This window comes from Geotrypetes seraphini, chromosome 7, assembly GCF_902459505.1.
Source record: "Geotrypetes seraphini chromosome 7, aGeoSer1.1, whole genome shotgun sequence".
In the NCBI taxonomy this organism is placed as follows: Eukaryota; Metazoa; Chordata; class Amphibia; order Gymnophiona; family Dermophiidae; genus Geotrypetes; species Geotrypetes seraphini.
In genome coordinates this window covers 17,906,273-17,922,889 of record NC_047090.1, presented here as the reverse complement: position 1 = coordinate 17,922,889, position 16,617 = coordinate 17,906,273, and the positions used below count along the sequence as shown (strand labels likewise).

At 41.4% G+C, this 16,617-nt stretch overlaps 1 protein-coding gene across 1 annotated transcript in view; it reads left to right on the top strand.

Annotated features, from left to right (window-relative positions):
- Window positions 1-16,617, top strand: part of TEAD4 (TEA domain transcription factor 4) — a 250,246-nt gene that overhangs the window by 56,932 nt on the left and 176,697 nt on the right. The window contains 1 exon segment of the mRNA XM_033951410.1: window positions 15,597-15,848. Within this exon segment, the coding sequence (XP_033807301.1) occupies window positions 15,842-15,848 (7 nt within the window). The 5' untranslated portion in view covers window positions 15,597-15,841.

Here is a 16,617-nt window from a genome sequence, read left to right as displayed (position 1 = left end):
ACAAATTGGGGAACACCTAATAATGGGTGTTTTCATCTACCAATTCACAAACACATACACACTCAGTTATTTAAACTTTGGCTTATGAGTTTTTCTCACTCTGCCATACTACAATTTAAACAAAAAATAAGCTAAGATTTAAATAACTGAATGTGTATGTATTTGTGAGTTGTTAGTTGAACACACTTGGGTCTCCATTTATTATAATAGTTGATTTCACTACCCCAATATTGACTGGGTAAATGTTACATCAGGGCATGCTATGGAGATAAAATTCCTTGATGAAATCAAGGACCACTTTATGGAGCAGCTGGTTCAGGAACTGACAAGAAGTGAAACAATTCTAGATCTAGTTCTTGGTGGAGCACATGAATTAGTGAGGGAGGTAATGGTCCTGGGGCTGCTTGATAACAGTGATCATAACATGATCAGATTTGATATAATCTCTGGAATAAGATTACACAGGAAATCTAATACAGTAGCACTTAACTTTAAAAAAGGAGACTATGATAACATGAGAAGAATGGTAAAAAAGAAACTCAGAGGTGCAGCTGCAAAGGTCAAAAATATACCATCCTTGAAGCCTAGACTAGATATATTCCATGTGTTAACATAAGAAGGAAGGAAGACCAAACGGCAGCCAGCATGGTTAACGAGTGAGGTGAAGGAAGCTATTAGAGCTAAAAGAGAATCCTTCAGAAAGTGGAAGAAGGATCCAACTGAAAATAATTGTAAACAGAACAAGGAATGTCAAGTCAAATTTAAGGCGCTAATAAGGAAGGCAAAGAGAGACCTTGAAAAGAAGATTGCGCTGGAAGCAAAATCACACAGTAAAAACTTTTTTAGGTATATTAAAAGGCAAGAAGCCGGAAGAGAATCGGTTGGACTGCCAGATGACTGAGGAATAAAAGGGGCTCTCAGGGTAGACAAGGTCATAGCAGAGAGATTAAATGAATTCTTTGCTTCAGTCTTCACTGAGGAAGACGTGGGGGAGTTAATGGTCCCAGAAATGGTATTCAATTCTGATGAATCAGAGAAACTCAAACAAATCTCTGTAATTTGAGATTGAGGAGAGGTAGATTCAAGAGCAATGTTAGGAAATTCTACTTTACGGAGAGGGTGGTGGATGCCTGGAATGCGCTCCCGAGAGAGGTGATGGAGAAGAAAACGGTTACGGAGTTCAAAGAAGCGTGGGATGAACACAGAGGATCTAGAATCAGAAAATAATATTAAATATTGAACTAATGCCAGTACTGGGCAGACTTGCACGGTCTGTATATGGCTGTTTGGGGGAGGATGGGCTGGAGAGGACTTCAATGGCTGGGAGGATGAAGATGGGCTGGAGTAGGTTTTGATGGAGATTTTGGCAGTTGGAATCCAAGCACATTACCGGGTAGAGCTAAGAAGAAAAAATAAAAAATATATAAATTGAATCAGGTTGGGCAGACTGGATTGGTCATTCGGGTCTTTATTGGCCATCATCTACTATGTTACTGTGTAACACTGGATGATGTAATGGGTCAATCTGACAATTAAACAGTAGCAAATCGCCTGGACTGGATGGTATACATCCCAGACTGCTGATAGAATTGAAAAATGAACTTGCAGAGCTATTGTTAGTAATTTGTAATTTTTCTCTAAAATTCATTATATTACCGGAAGACTGCAGGGTGGCCAATGTGATGCCTATTTGTAAAAAGTGTTCCAGAGGTGATCCTGGAAATTATAGACAGTGAGTCTGAAGTTGGTGCTGAGCAAAATGATAGATACTATTATAAATAACAAAATGACAGAATATATAAATAAGCATGGATTAATGAGAGAAAGCCAACATGGGTTTAGTCAAGATAAATCTTGCCTCATCAATCTACTGTATTTCTTTAAAAGGGTAAATGAATATGTAGATAAAGGTGAGCCAGTTGATGTTGTGTATTTAGATTTTCAAAAGGCATTTGACAAAGTACCTCATGAAAGACTTCTGAGGAAATGGGATAGGAGGTAATGTTCTATTATGGATTAAGTACTGGTTGAAAACCAGAAAGCAGGTTTGAATGTTCAATATTCTGAATGGAGAAGGGTAAATAGTGGGGTTCCCCAGGGTTCTTTGCTGGGACACTGCTTTTTAATTTATTTATCAAGAATCTAGAGATGGGATAGTGAGATAATTAAATTTGCTGATGACACAAAGTTGTTAAATCGCAAGAGGATTGTGAAAAATTACAAGAGGACCTTGTGAGACCTTAAGACTTGGCATCAAAATGGTAGCAAGTGAGCAAGTGCAAAGTGATGCGTGTGGGAAAGAGGAACCCAAACTATTGCTTTGTGATGTTGGGTTCTATATTAGGAGTCACTGCCCAGGAAAAGGATCTAGGTGTCATTGTTGAGGATATGTTGAAACCCTCAGCTCAATATGCGGCGGAGGATAATAAAGCAAATAGAATGTTAGTAATTATTAGGAAAGGAATGGAAAACAAAGATGAAAATGTTATAATGCCCTTGTATCATTCTATGGTACTGATGCAACTTGAATACTTTGTGCAATTCTGGTTACCGTATCTGAAAAAATATATAGCGGAATCAGAAAAGGTACAGAGAAGGGCAACAAAAATGATAAAAGGTTTAGGATGACTTCCCTATGAGGAGAGGCTAAAGCAGCTAGGGCTCTTCAGCTTGGAGAAGAGACGGCTCAGGGGGGATATAAAATACTGAGTGGAGTGGAAAGGGTAGATGTGAATCGCTGTTCACTCTTTCCAAAAATACTAGGACCTAAGGGGCATGCAATGAAGCTACTAAGTAGTAGATTTAAAACAAACCGGAGAAAATATTTCTTCACACAATGTGTAATTAAACTCTAGAATTTGTTGCCAAAGAATGTGGTGAAATCAGTTAGCTTAGTGGGGTTTAAAAAAGGCTTGGATAATTTCCTAAAGGAGAAGTCCATAAGCCATTATTGAGATGGCTTGGGGAAATCCACTGCTTATTCCTAGGATAAGCAGCATGTAATCTGTTTTACTACTTGGGATCTAGCTAGGAACTTTAGACCTGGGTTGGCCACTGCTGGAAACAGGATACTGGGCTTGATGACCTTCGGTCTATCCCAATATGGCAATTCTTATGTTACTACAAAAATTACTTTGGCTACCTTATAAATCTTGAGTAGTGTTTAAGGTGTTGGTATTGATTTTTCAAGCAATTGACCAAGAGATACTGTGGCATCTTTCACATGCTGTGACATTTCATTAGTCTCAGCGATTCATAAGATTGGAGAACACGATGTGTTTATCTGTTGATGAGTTACAGCATGTGAGGTATGCTAGGACCAGAGATATAATCTGTTTGGACAATTGAGAATGAAGAATAATTTTCAGAGTTATAAAAATTATTAAAAACATCTCTTTTTATAGAAGCTTTTTAAGTGGTTAAGAAGCAGTGACTGAATGAATGAAGTGATTAATGGAAATGTTATCTGTATATTGATTTGTTTTATTCTGTTTTTTTGGTGTTTATATCTTATGATTATATTTATTTTTTGTAAAGTTATTTTGTATATTTATTTTTTAGGTATAAGTGGAATATAAGTTTTTAAAAATAAATAAATAGGCATAGCCAGAGGTCCTTTATGATGGTCCAATTCTCAATCTACCCCCATGATGTTTTCAATTGTTCCTGGCCTCTGGATGTTCAAAGGCTTGTATACAGGATCTCTCTCTGTATCGGCAATTCCTAGTCCTTCAGCGTGTGCTGTTTGTGTGCCTGCTCGATGGGAACACTTAGGCCCCCTTTTACTAAACCGTGCTAGTGGATTTTAGTGTTGGGAGCTGCGCTGAATGCTGCGCACAGCTCCCGACACTCATAGGAACTCTATGAGCGTTGGAAGCAGCGCGGGGCATTCAGCGCGGCTCCTTGCACTAAAAACCGCTAGCCTGGTTTAATAAAAGGGGGCCTTAGACTCTTTGGGGAAAGGGGCGACAATGATATCCCATTTCCAATCGGGTTCACATCTCCACTCTATGAGGTCTGGAACTGGAGTAACACCTGAAGTTTCGGCAATGAAAGAAGCCTGGAAAAGGCTGGACATTTTCATTTGCCCTGACATAGGAGAGGAGACTGCTGAAGGGGTTCTTAAGAATTCCTTCCTTTATTGAGGTATTGCATAAATCATTGAAGTATATAATCAATGAAGAAAAAGCTTAAACTTTTGGAGCTATCTTGAGTATGTGCTGCCATCTTGCTACCTTGGCTTAGCCCTACGACAATCCATTTTAACCTGGACAGATAGGGAAAATACTTGAAGTACCTATAAGTAAACCACTTTGAATGTAGTTGTATAACTATAAAAAGGCAGTATACAAGTCCCAATCCCCCACTAAAATGGAATCTGTGCTAGAATAGCATGAGTTAGTGGCAAAATAACACATTTTAATGATACTAAACTAAAGCTTAACTTTATATCAAACTCAAATGCAATATATTCATCTTTATACTCATTACCAGCTTCTACATACACCCTATGTAACACCCTCTCCCTCCCAGGGAATCTGGCACTCTTCCTTTGCCTTCTTGCCGTTGGCAGTAAGGATTGCAAATATGAACTCACAGATAGAGAGATATAAATTTTTGTGCTTTGCATAGATACCAGCCCCAGTAGTCTCCTATTGGACTACGGTGTGAACCCGAGTTCTCCAATTCCAATAGGAGGGAGGATCAGTGGCAGTCCAAGAGCTTAGAATACATTTGTTTTCCACCAATAACAATTTACAGATTAGTGTCTTCTCTTCTTTCTCCATCACATCCAATCTAGCAGAGGTATTGAGTAGAAATGCCTCTGGCACTAGATGTATTCTGTGTCCAATTATTCTGCTCATACAGCCCAGTGTTTCTCAACTTGATTCTTGGAGTACCCCCTTGCCAGTCAGGTTTTCAGGATATCCACAATGAATATGCATGAAAGAAATTTGCATATAACAGAAGCAGTGTATGTAAATCAAGTTTATGCATATTCATTGTGGATATCCTGGAAACCTGACTGGCAAGGGAATACTCCAGGACTGAGTTAGAAACACTGATCTTTCTAGTCTATCACTCAGTTCAACCGATGTATGACAGCACAACTCCAGAACGTGTAATAAAGATTGTTCCTTAGCAACAGCAGCAGATGAATCCAGAGACCAATGGGATAGCACACATCTACCAGCAAGCGGAGATAGAGAAACTGATTAACAGGTGGTCCTATTGGCTGGTAATCCTCCTGTATCTCCAGTATGCTCTATCTCCCAGCAGGTGATAGTCACTATTCAGATAGCTCCTGGATTCTGGCTGTGACTGGAACTTTATTTTCTCCTGTTGAGGTTTCTCTTCAGTGAGACTGCCATTCTGTTCCTCCTGTTGAGGTTTCTCTTCAGTGAGCTGGCAATGCTATTTCTCCTGTTGAGATTTTCTCTTCAGTGAGACAGGGGTGTCCGGCTGAACGGTGCCGGCTTTAGGGGTTACACCTGGGCCCCCAACCCAGGTCCCTGCCTCACCCTCCCTCCATTGCTAGAGGTTCTGACAGGGTCTCAATTTTTTTCTTCTTTCCCTTCTGTTTAAAAAAAAAAAAAAGAGACCACAGTTGCTACATTCTGCTCTGTTAGTGCTGCACATCCAGCTCTAACTGGCTTCAACCGGCCCTAACAACAAGCTTGTGAGTATGAATGTATTTTTTACTGTTGTTTGAACTTCAGGTTCTTTTGGGAGTCTTAGTACTGTGGGTTCGGTCAACGTATGTTTAAGGAATTTTATTGAGGCTAAGTTTTATGACTAGAAATCCATTGAGGGAGCTGGGACTTTCCCGCCCTTTGCATGCACGTGCTTGGTTTCCTTGTTGGTTGCAGCGCGGCAGTAGCGGTGCGATTTCTTGCTCGCACTTGTTCTCCTCGTTGGGTTTCAGTGCAGCAGTAGTGGTCCTGTTTATTCTGAGGCTCTCTTTCGTAGGTGTTTTCACGGCCATGTGCAGCCGGTTTATACCAGCGCGCATGAGATGGGACATGTTTTTCCGGTGCTATGGGAATCACCGCACCGTTCTTCTGGTTATTCCCCGAGTCTGATTTTCTTTCTATGCAGGTCGCAGCAGGGTAAATTTTGCAGGGCTTGAATCCGACTATGTATCTAGGAGCGTTGATGCAGCGGCCACGTGTCAGCGAGAATCAGGCGTGCGCTTGGGTCTCCGGCGATGGCAGGAGAGCTGCAGCGTTCCGGTAGTTTATTTACAGCTGACTTTGGTCAGGGTATGCCGCGGCTTCTCTCCTTTCCGGTTCAGACAAGTTGTACGTGTTTCACCAGCTTTGGGAAAACTTGGGCAGATTTATATGTCTATGTCTGTGTTCCTGCTGTATTCCCTTGAAGGAAGCTGCTAGTTTAATCAGACTCTGGGGTTAGCAGTCACGGGGATTACCAGACAGACTCTGACCTATGCTAGGTCACCCAGTCTCGGTTTGTCTCCGGACTGAGCCGACATACGGCAACTCACAGCACTGTGAGATCAGCAGTAAGATAGTGCCCTGTATTTCACACGGGTATCGCATTGTCTCTCTTGGGGTCCCTGCAGATTGAGCCTTTGTCTGTTGGGCCTGTGTGCTGCCCTCATGTGTCTAGTAGTGGCATAGGATATATATGCCTAAAGGTAGTACTAGCAGTTTCCAAGTTCAGGCTGTCTCTATGGGCATAATGACACTTCGCATCTTCCTGCGGCCAGGACTCTTTCTCTATTTCTGAGAGGGCCTGGACTTCAGATTTCCATGCTTATCACGGTGGTTTCTCCTGTCACCATCTTCTCATGGCACATGCTACACGGACCCCCCGACCAGACAGGAAGGGCTGTGCAGCTCCTTCTAACCAGGAGCCAGTTGCCTATTCTATCAAACCCGCGGAGGAGCGTGTGCTATGTGGCAGTTAGCCTCATCCTTGAAGCTCTCATTAGCGATGTGAGCTTTGTCTGATACCTGTTAGGATGCTGTTGTTTTCCACGGGGCGGTAGATGCAGCATCTTGATTGCGTCTAGTATGTATTCACTTTAAAGGACATACGTATTTCGCTCATGTTGCATGGAGTTAGTACTGTTTTCATGGTTCCAGTATACTCCTCTTTACATTGCGAAACTTGATTTTTCCTAGGAGAATTTCTTTATTCTTACAGATCCTACAGTTCTCATCCTGCCGTTCCCTGATCTCCTGCACTTCATTCTGAGGGGATCTTGATTTCTTCCAATGACTCTTCAGGCTTTCTCATGAGGGAGAAGACGCTATAATGTCAGGTCAGGGTGCTGTGAACATTTTTCAGGATACTTGCAACTTTGCATCCTCCTCAGGTTTCCGGTTCGTTCTTGGAGTCTCTATGTTTTGTGTTTCCCTTTTAAGTGTTATTGGTCCTCAGGGCAGATCTTGTAGTTCTTCAGGAACTAAGGGACGTTGTTCCACTTACTGCATGGATCCCATTCTGCTGAATTAGTTTCTCAGGGTTACACATTTCTGCAGAAAAACTGGGAGAATATTTACATTACATACTATGGACTTCGAATCTGCACTAGGTTTGCTTGCCTCTCTTGGAGCAGCGCTTTCGGTTTTGGCACATGCCATTTCGCCTACCCAAGGCTTCACGAACATTTTAGAAAATGTGGGCAGTGGTACCGTTTTGGCGCTACCAGGTGATTCACCTAATTTCTTCTTGACTGACTGCTCGATTCGGACGTCTTCCAGTCGGGCCATTTGACTGACACGAAAAGGGTAGTTTCTTTTCCTCAGTTCTTTGAATGTGAATCTTCAAATTTGCACAGCGCTCTTTTCTCCTGTACTATTTATAGGTATATTGGGGAGATGTTTTTTTTCATATAGGAGAGAAATGTGTTTCTTTCCAGAGACTAGGGCGACGAGTCACAGTCTTAGGTTTGCATTCTTCTTTGGTCACCATGACCAAGAGTATGGGATTCTGTACAGGTTCTAGGATCAATATTGCTGACTGCACTGGGAACTTCGGCTTGCTTTCCCATTATAACGCTACAGCAGTCGCTTTTGTTCTGGTGGTTCCCAGTATCTCAGGGCTCCAATTATTTGGTAGGCTCCTCAAGCTTCGCTCTGTATTATTTGGTGGCTCGGCGAGATTTCTCTTTTCAAAGGCATGCCTCGGTCTTTGCTGGACTAGCTCATAGCCACCAATAATCCCGGGCTGTTGGGTTGGGGGGCTTGGTGCCTTCCATCCTCAGCTTCAGGAGTCTGATCGTAAGAGGCATCTCAGTACTTTTCATTCTTTTACTCTGGAGCATGGTCAGGCTACCGTTTCTGGAGCTTCAGACCATTCTTCCGGAATGACGCTGAAGGTCTTTTCAGTCAGTATTATGAGGGTATTTCTCTACAGCCTGGGCAGTAGGTGATGTACTCAGTTGGCGGGTAGAGTTGTGGTTCTATTTCAATGGGTGGACCTTCATCTTCCTCTTCTGTTGGCAGATCATTTTATGGGTCAGGAAAAGAGTTTGGATAGACTTTCTCTCCGCAAAATCTGTGCATGGCCCATTTATTGTATGTTACAGTGTATAGCACTGTGTACGCTCTAGAAAGTGTAAAGGTTAGTACTAGTGAAATCTTTTATATCTTGGATATTGAGAATTTTGGCTCAGGTGTTCCAGCTCTTTTTGTGAAAGTGAGATCTCCTGGAACTAGACCTCATGGCCTCGTCTCAAAATTCTAAGCTTCCTAGCTTCTTCGGCGGGCACAGGGAGTGGGAGTCAGAGGGGGTAGCAGCATGGCTTCTTTCTCGCCTCTGGTTTCTCTTTTTTTCAGTGTTTTTCCCTTGGATTTGCCATCTCAAGCTCGCATTCAGGGCACAGTATTTGTAGAATCTCTGGGTTGGCTGCGCCATCCTTGCTATGTGGATCTGATGAGTCTTTCGACAGCCGGACTGTTGAGTTTCCTGGTATCTCTGGATTTGCTCACCTAGGGTCTGATCAACATGGATATTCGTACTACTTTGGTATTGCGACCTAGCTTTTGAAAAGTCATGGCTGACGTGTAAGGGTTATGCGAAGCAGGTTGTTTCTTCTCTTATCCAGGCGATACAGATGTCTTCACCTGTGGCTTCTGCTTCCTTTTGAAGGTTTTTCCTTTCTTGGGTACTTCTCAACATTTGCACCCTTCCAGAGTTCTTTTTTGGCACAAGTGTATTGCCAAGGGCTTAGCGTTCAATTCCCTTCAGCTTCAAGTGCCATTCTTAGCTTGTTACAAGGGCTAGGTATATTGCTCTTCGATTACTTCTTAGTTTCATATAGTTCAGTTCCTAAATGTACACCTCTTAGAAAGCCCTGTTCGGAGTACAGTCTTAAGGTACTTCTTCGCAGTTTACTGAAGGTCTCATTTCATCCTTTTCTTTTGAGACTCTAAAGGGCTGTGCCATTGAATATGGGGTTTCTTGTGGCCATGGCTTCAGCTCGGCGGTTTTATGAGTTGCAGGCCTTGTTTGGCGGGGATTCCTATTTCTGATTTACAAAATTTGGGGTGTCAGTTCAGACGGTACCACAATTTTTTTCTAAGGAGGTGTCATCCTTTCTTTTATAACACTCTCACTTTTCCTTCCTTCTCTAACAGTTAGAAATTGCTTTTTTAAATTACGTCGTATTAGATCAATATCCAAATTTCTGACTCCAAAATCTGTTACAATACTGATCCATTCTTTAGTAATATCTAAACTTGATTATTGCAACGCTCTATTCCTTAACATATCATCAAAAGAAAAAAGAAGATTACAACTGATTCAAAACACCGCAATAAAGTTAATATATAATGCAAAAAAGTACGATCATGTTTCTCCGTTGTTGAAAGATTCTCACTGGCTGCCTATTAGCCATAGAATCACATTTAAAATAATGTTACTCATCTTCAAAACTTTAGCTTGTGAAGAACCCCAATTTATATCCAGGTTCTTGATACCCTATAATACTCAACGTTCACTTCGTTCCTCTAACCAAAACCTTCTCTCAGTTCCTTCCTTGAAGATTATTGGTACTAGAAGGGCAGATATTTTTTCAGTGACAGGTCCCCTATGGTGGAATGCCCTTCCCCAATATATTCGTGATGAAAAAGATGTTTTAATATTTAAAAAATCTTTAAAATCTTATCTATTTAGAGATGCCTTCAATGTCTAAAGCAGATTATGTTTTTTTATTTTTTAATAGCTGAGATTTTTTATGTACCCTTACCTATCGTTTTTTTCCCAATTTTCTATTTTAAATGAAATATGTAACTTTTAATTTTTCCATCCCAACTACTTGTTTGTTTTAGTCAAATGTTTATTGTTAATTTGTGAAACTCTTTTACCTTATTATATATTGTAATGTACATCGCTTAGTGATTTCAATAGGCGATAAATCAAATTCTGTTAATAAACTTGATAAACTTGATAAACTTGAGATGTGCTTTTATTCACTGCATTTTTTGAAAGTGCGTAGCGTTCTCCGCGAGCTAGGTTTCTAACGACGTTTAATTGTTTAGATCACCTTTTTGTATTCTTCAAGGGAAGCCTCAAACGTATGGCGGTGTCCAAAGGAGGACATTCTTTACACTTGCTTGATGGCAGGGAAGCGGTTGGCGAAAGAACTTCATGACCATTCCGCCAGAACGATGGCTACTTCTTGGACTCAGTCCAGAGGTTTTTTTTCCTTGGAGGAGTTTTGTCTTGTGACTACTTGGTCTTCCAAGAGTGCTTTCTCTCAGCATTACTGGTTGGATGTGGGGGCGCATGCGGTAGATGCGTTTAGTGCTTCGGTTGTTGTTGAGGTGGCATTTGCTTCCCATCCAGATTGAGGATTGCTTTGCTACATCCCATTGGTCTCTGGATTCATCTGCTGCTGTTGCTAAGGAAGGAAAATTATGTTCTTACCTGTTAATTTTCTTTCCTTTAGACGCAGCAGATGAATCCAGAGCCCCACCTTTTCTGGATATTGTCTGTCGTTTTTTTCTTTTTCAACTTTCGAAGTTTGTTATTATTGATGGTTGTATTCTGTATTATTGCCTTTTGAGATTTGTTATGGGAAAGAAGTTTTTTACATGCTATGCCTATTGATGGTTACGGATGCTTGGGCAAGGAGCTATACTGGAGATACAGGAGTGCCAGCCAATAGGACCACCTGTTAATCAGTTTCTCTATCTACGCCTGCTGGTAGATGTGTGCTATCCCATTGGCCTCTGGATTCATCTGCTGTGTCTAAAGGAAAGAAAATTAACAGGTAAGAACATAATTTTTCCTTCTTGGAGTGTCAAAATAGGTGTCCAGTTATTGCCCCCTAAATGCCTAATTCTATATATGGTGCGAAAAATTGCATGTGCAATTTTGGACATGTATCCAATTCCCATGCACACTCTAATTGCATAATGAGCAAATTAGCACTGATAATTGGATGCTACTAATTATCAGTGCTAATTGGCAATAATTAGAATTTACACATTCAATTTTTAGTCGGCCATGAAAGTGGCATGGGTGGGTCAGAAGTATAACACAAGAGAGTGAAATCCACAAACACAAGATCGCAAACCAAGGAGTGGAAATATCCAAAACAGACTGGTGGACTCAGATGCATTTAACAAAGATCCTTTATTTAATCAAACAAGTAACTCAATGTAGCTGCATCAGGGATAGAAAATGAAAACACAGGCCAGCATTACTGCGAGCATACAACCCACACAGATTTCACAAAGGAAAATGGTGCCATTTTGTATGCTCGCAGTAGTGCTGGCCTGTGTTTTCATCTTCTACCCCTGCCGGTGCCTGGAAGTTTTGACTGATAGCACGTTTTTTTTTTTGTTATTTTTCAGTCTGTCAAGATTGGACTTTGCAATATAGTTGTTGGGACTGTGCAATATATTTATTCTATTGGAGTCGTAGCACCCGTATTGGAGTTTTTTTTGAGAACCCATGAAGCCTTTCTAACTAAGGCCCTTTTTTCTCCAATACTTTTGTTGTGGGTGCTCCTCTATTTTTTTGAGAGTGCTATATAGCAAGTCGCTATAATCCTGCTAGTCTGAATGTGTGTCTAGCATATAATTTTGCTCTGTATTGTGGGACAGGATCCTGGCTAGGCCTAGTTGCCCATCTGAATCCCAGTCCCAGAGTTTGAAGAAAGGTGGTGGAACACAGCATTCAGTGCCTCCTAAGAATTGCACACTGAGATTTCCCTAATTGAATAAGGCAAAACACTTTAATGGTAAACAAACTTCAAACACAATTGCAGAAATGACACAAGCAAAAAGGAAAAGGCTTCTATGAATTCAGTTCATTCTTATTAGGAAACAAGTAAGTTCCACTTTAGCACAAGCCGTGCTTTTAGACTCAGTTCAGTCCATAAACAAAAGTCCAAAACTTTTCCTTCTGGCCTCACTCTGGGGCCTAACAAAATAGTGCAACAGTCAAACACTTCTCCTTTGGAAAACACTCTCCCTGGCTCTGGCTGTGGCTCTGTTGGATAGAGCTGAATCCCCAACAGGCTGGGAGGAGATAGGCTTGTACACCACAGGTGTTGCCGCCCTCTCAAAAGACAGGCTCAGGTTTTACTTCTTCACCCCCAAGCACACCTCAGAGCAGTGCACAAGCTGCTCCAAAAATAAAACACGAAACTTTCAGCTACTGGTTTTTACAGTCCTGGGGTGGCTAGAACCCCGCAATGCCCCAGCATAATACTCTGGCAGGCTTTAAAAGGCCAAATGCAAAACTCCATGGAGTAAAAAACTGCTTAGCTTAACAGCCTACTCACAGTCCATCAGCTATTCTACCCAGTCAGGCAAAACATAGTCCTCTTGGCAGTGATGTACCAAGGGGGGGAGGTCCGCCCCAGGTGCAGCCTTAGGGGGGGTGCACAGCTGGACAGTCCGGAAAATTCCTGGGCTGCGACGGCACTGAATGGCATCGGCGTCCCCCCCTCCGCGACGGCACTGAGAGGCATCGGCGCCCCCCCTGCCCCGCGACAGCACTCAAGTTCGGCCTCCTCCCGGCATCAGCAGAACTTCAGATCAGCAACAGGTGCTCAGTCAATAGCTTCCCCTGACTGAACTGCCTGGGCGGAAACAGGAAGTTGAGTCAGGGGAAGCTTTTTTGCATACTACAAAAAGCTGCACTGGCTACCAATGGAAGCGCGAATACAGTTCAAATTTGCATGCATCTGCTTCAAACAAATCTGGGGCCTAGCACCTTCCTACCTGCAACACACTTTACTCTATACAACCCCACACGAACAACCAGAAACAAAAACATCTTCGCCTATCCTAAAATTACTGGCTGCAAATACAAATCCTACCTTGACAGAACCTTCAAGTTCCAAGCTAACAGACAACAATCCAGGCTGGGAAACTACATAAATAAAACCAGACAGACCTACAACGGCATTCTGAAAATCTATCAAAACCACTCTGTTTGACAAATTCATCACCTAAACAGACCTATGCTTTGTCCCCCTACAACCCAAAGAGAATCTCGGCGAGAGGGAGAATTAGAAGGCCTTGAGCATGCGCAGATGCATGCTCAAGGCCCGGCAGAGGCAGGAAGATCTTCAAGCGGCACCGGCACGTCCTGTGGGCTGCGTGTCAGTGCCATACGGAGGGGGGGGTTAAGTTCAAGTTGTTCGGGTGGGGGGTGCCGGTTCACGCGGGGGGGGGGCCCTTTGCGAGTGGGGGGGAGCAGCACCGCTAGCCTCGGGGGGGGGGGGTTGGGTGGGAACGTATCAAAGTGAGTTTCAATTATTTCCTATGGGGAAACTCACTTTGATATACGAGTATTTTGTTTTATGAGCATGCTTCTGGAACGAATTATGCTCTTAAACCAAAGTTCCACTGTATTTGTTATGTCGTAATAATTCTTAAATATCCTCCAAAAAATATGTGAAACACACAAAAAAACCTAAAAAAGGCTAAATCATAAGTAGAAAGGGATTCTAATCAGAGCTCAAGGAGAGTGTTTTTGAAAGGGTCTCAAGCGCTCACGGCTAAGAGCTCGATATGTCTTACAAGCTAATAACCTTCGGGTGAGCTATCATCGATCTTTTATTCACTACTCCAATTTTATGCTCTGTAATATCAGAAACCCTCTATAGATAGTTTTAGTATTCAGAAAAAATTTTTTAATATACTTTATATTTATTTAAATGTAATACTTCTATGAAATTCTAAAATAGAACTGTCGGGATTTAACTTCACTTAGCTATAATAGCAAGATATCAAAGTGACCTGTCGGAGTTAATAACTTCCATATATAGGTCTTAAATTACTTAGCTTCAATAGCAAGATGTCATAATGGCTACGGAAGATCTCCGTTTCGCTCTTGTTAACTCAAACAGAGCTTCATCAGGAAAAAAGCCGACATTCATACTATTTGTATCGGCTCTGGTTCTAACAAAGGGAACCGTTTAGGAGACACAGCCCAATTCAGACTTGTCTGGAGACGTCTTGAAAGAGGACTGATATCACAGTTTAAATACAAAGGCGTCTGAGGTCACATCCGGAAGCCACCGCCTTACGTCGTAATAATTGTCATGTATTTATTTATTTTTTTGTTGTTGGTGGTTTTCCTTACACATCCAGGGGAGGGTGGGGGGAGGGAAATGTATTTTGATTATTAAAATTACTTAATTATAATATTGTAAACACATATTTGTCTTCTTGTATAAATAATTGGGAGGAGGGGGGAGAAAATGATTGTTTTATGTATAAATTGTGTATTTAATAGTGCGTTTTATGAAATATTTATGTTCAAGTAATTGTATTGCACTGTCAAAGTTTAAAAATCAATAAAGATTTATTAAAAAAAAAAAAGAAGTACATAAGGAGTGGTCTGGATATTTTCTAATTTGCTAAGGAATGGAGCGTATCGCAGGTGATGTTTGAGGTAGATCTAGGTGTGTTAGTTTGGTTTTATGTATTTTTTGAATGGGGTTTTTGTTTCTTTTTTGAAGGTTTTGTAGTCTGTGGTCGAAGCCAGTAGATTGGAGAGTTGGTGGTCCAGCTTTGCTGCTCGAGTGGCTAGGAGGTTGTCGTAACCTCGTGCAGATGAAATTTTGGTGAATTCTCAGCACATTTTGGACTTTTTAGTTCTGAACTGTTCTCTCCACATGGAAAAATATAAGTACTTTTCCTTTTACTGCATTGTCATGAGAAGCAGCAGTTCCACCATCACCACTGAGTTCACATATCACTACTGTTCCTTCTAAGCTAAGCAGGAGTCTTGGCGGGGGGATGGGGCTATTTCACTATCACATTTTCAATAGCGAGGGACAGGCAAGCTCTACAGGACTCCAGGGAACTTGCCTGTCCCTAGCCATTTAAAACAATATTGAAGCACCACCCCCTACTGGCAGCAATGCAGTTGGAGGACTCCTGCTCAGCTTAGAGGGAACTGTGCAAGTTATCATCTCCTCCCCTTTTCCTTTTTTGCTGTGCCCCCTAACATAGTAGGACTCAAGTCCATAAAAAATTATAAGCCAAGTATAGATTTGGGAGTTAGGATGCTGGGCTGTATTGATCTAGGTTTGAGTCAACATTGCTTTTCTTATTTTCATGTTTGAACTTTGCCTGATTAGTCTTTTTCCTCTCCAGGTTTTGTGACAGCTTCTCCAAGCAAAGTCTTGGAGTTTTGAGCCGGCATCATTACCTCAAACGAGTGGAGTTCTCCCACCTCCCCAGAGGGGAGCAACGACACAGGCAGTGAGGCCTTGGACAAACCAATTGACAATGAGGCGGAGGGGGTGTGGAGCCCTGATATTGAGCAGAGCTTTCAGGAAGCACTGGCCATCTATCCCCCGTGTGGCCGACGAAAAATCATCCTCTCAGATGAAGGGAAAATGTATGGTAAGGATGAAGAGATTTATAGCTTGGAGATTTTATGTTTATTTATGAAGTGCTGTGATCAGTTATACTTTATAACAATAATAAAACACTCCCTACTGATAGCCACATTGGAATGGCAGTTAGAGAGAACTAGATAGAAAGGTCTCAGAGTTTCATGCCAAATGCCTGATCTGTGTGGCATAATTTAGAAACATGTGCTTAGCCCTTTCAGGACCATAAGGATCGTAGGCCAATTTTTGTGGTTTTGACGACATTTTTATGGTAAAAAGGGCTTGCAGATGCCAAAAAATTGATTTTTTTTGTGAAATATCATTATTTTTATTTAAAAAAATCACACTTCTGGCTTATGGACAGTGTGGCAAGTGAATCTTCTCGTCAATCTAGCAACGACGCTAATGAATGAATGTCGGAACCAGTTTGTTTACATAAAGGCAGTATCATATGGAATCCGTACATATCAAATTTAGAACTGTAGACTATCCCAATCAAAATTTATAGGATTTTAAAGTTATGGGACAAATATGTCCCTTGGTCCTGAAAGGGTTAGAGAGAAAAAATTATTTATTTATATTTGCCAACTACCTAAGCAAAAGTTCAAGATGAGGTACCTATCAAATCAAAATATCAAATGAGGTACCTATCAAATCAAAAATTACATCATAGTAGAAAGTAATTGTCATAGCAAGTTCAGTGTTATTCAGTTAACAAATAAAAAAATTAATAAATAGCAAATCAACAACATGCAGCAAAAATAATAAGCCAAAAAAAT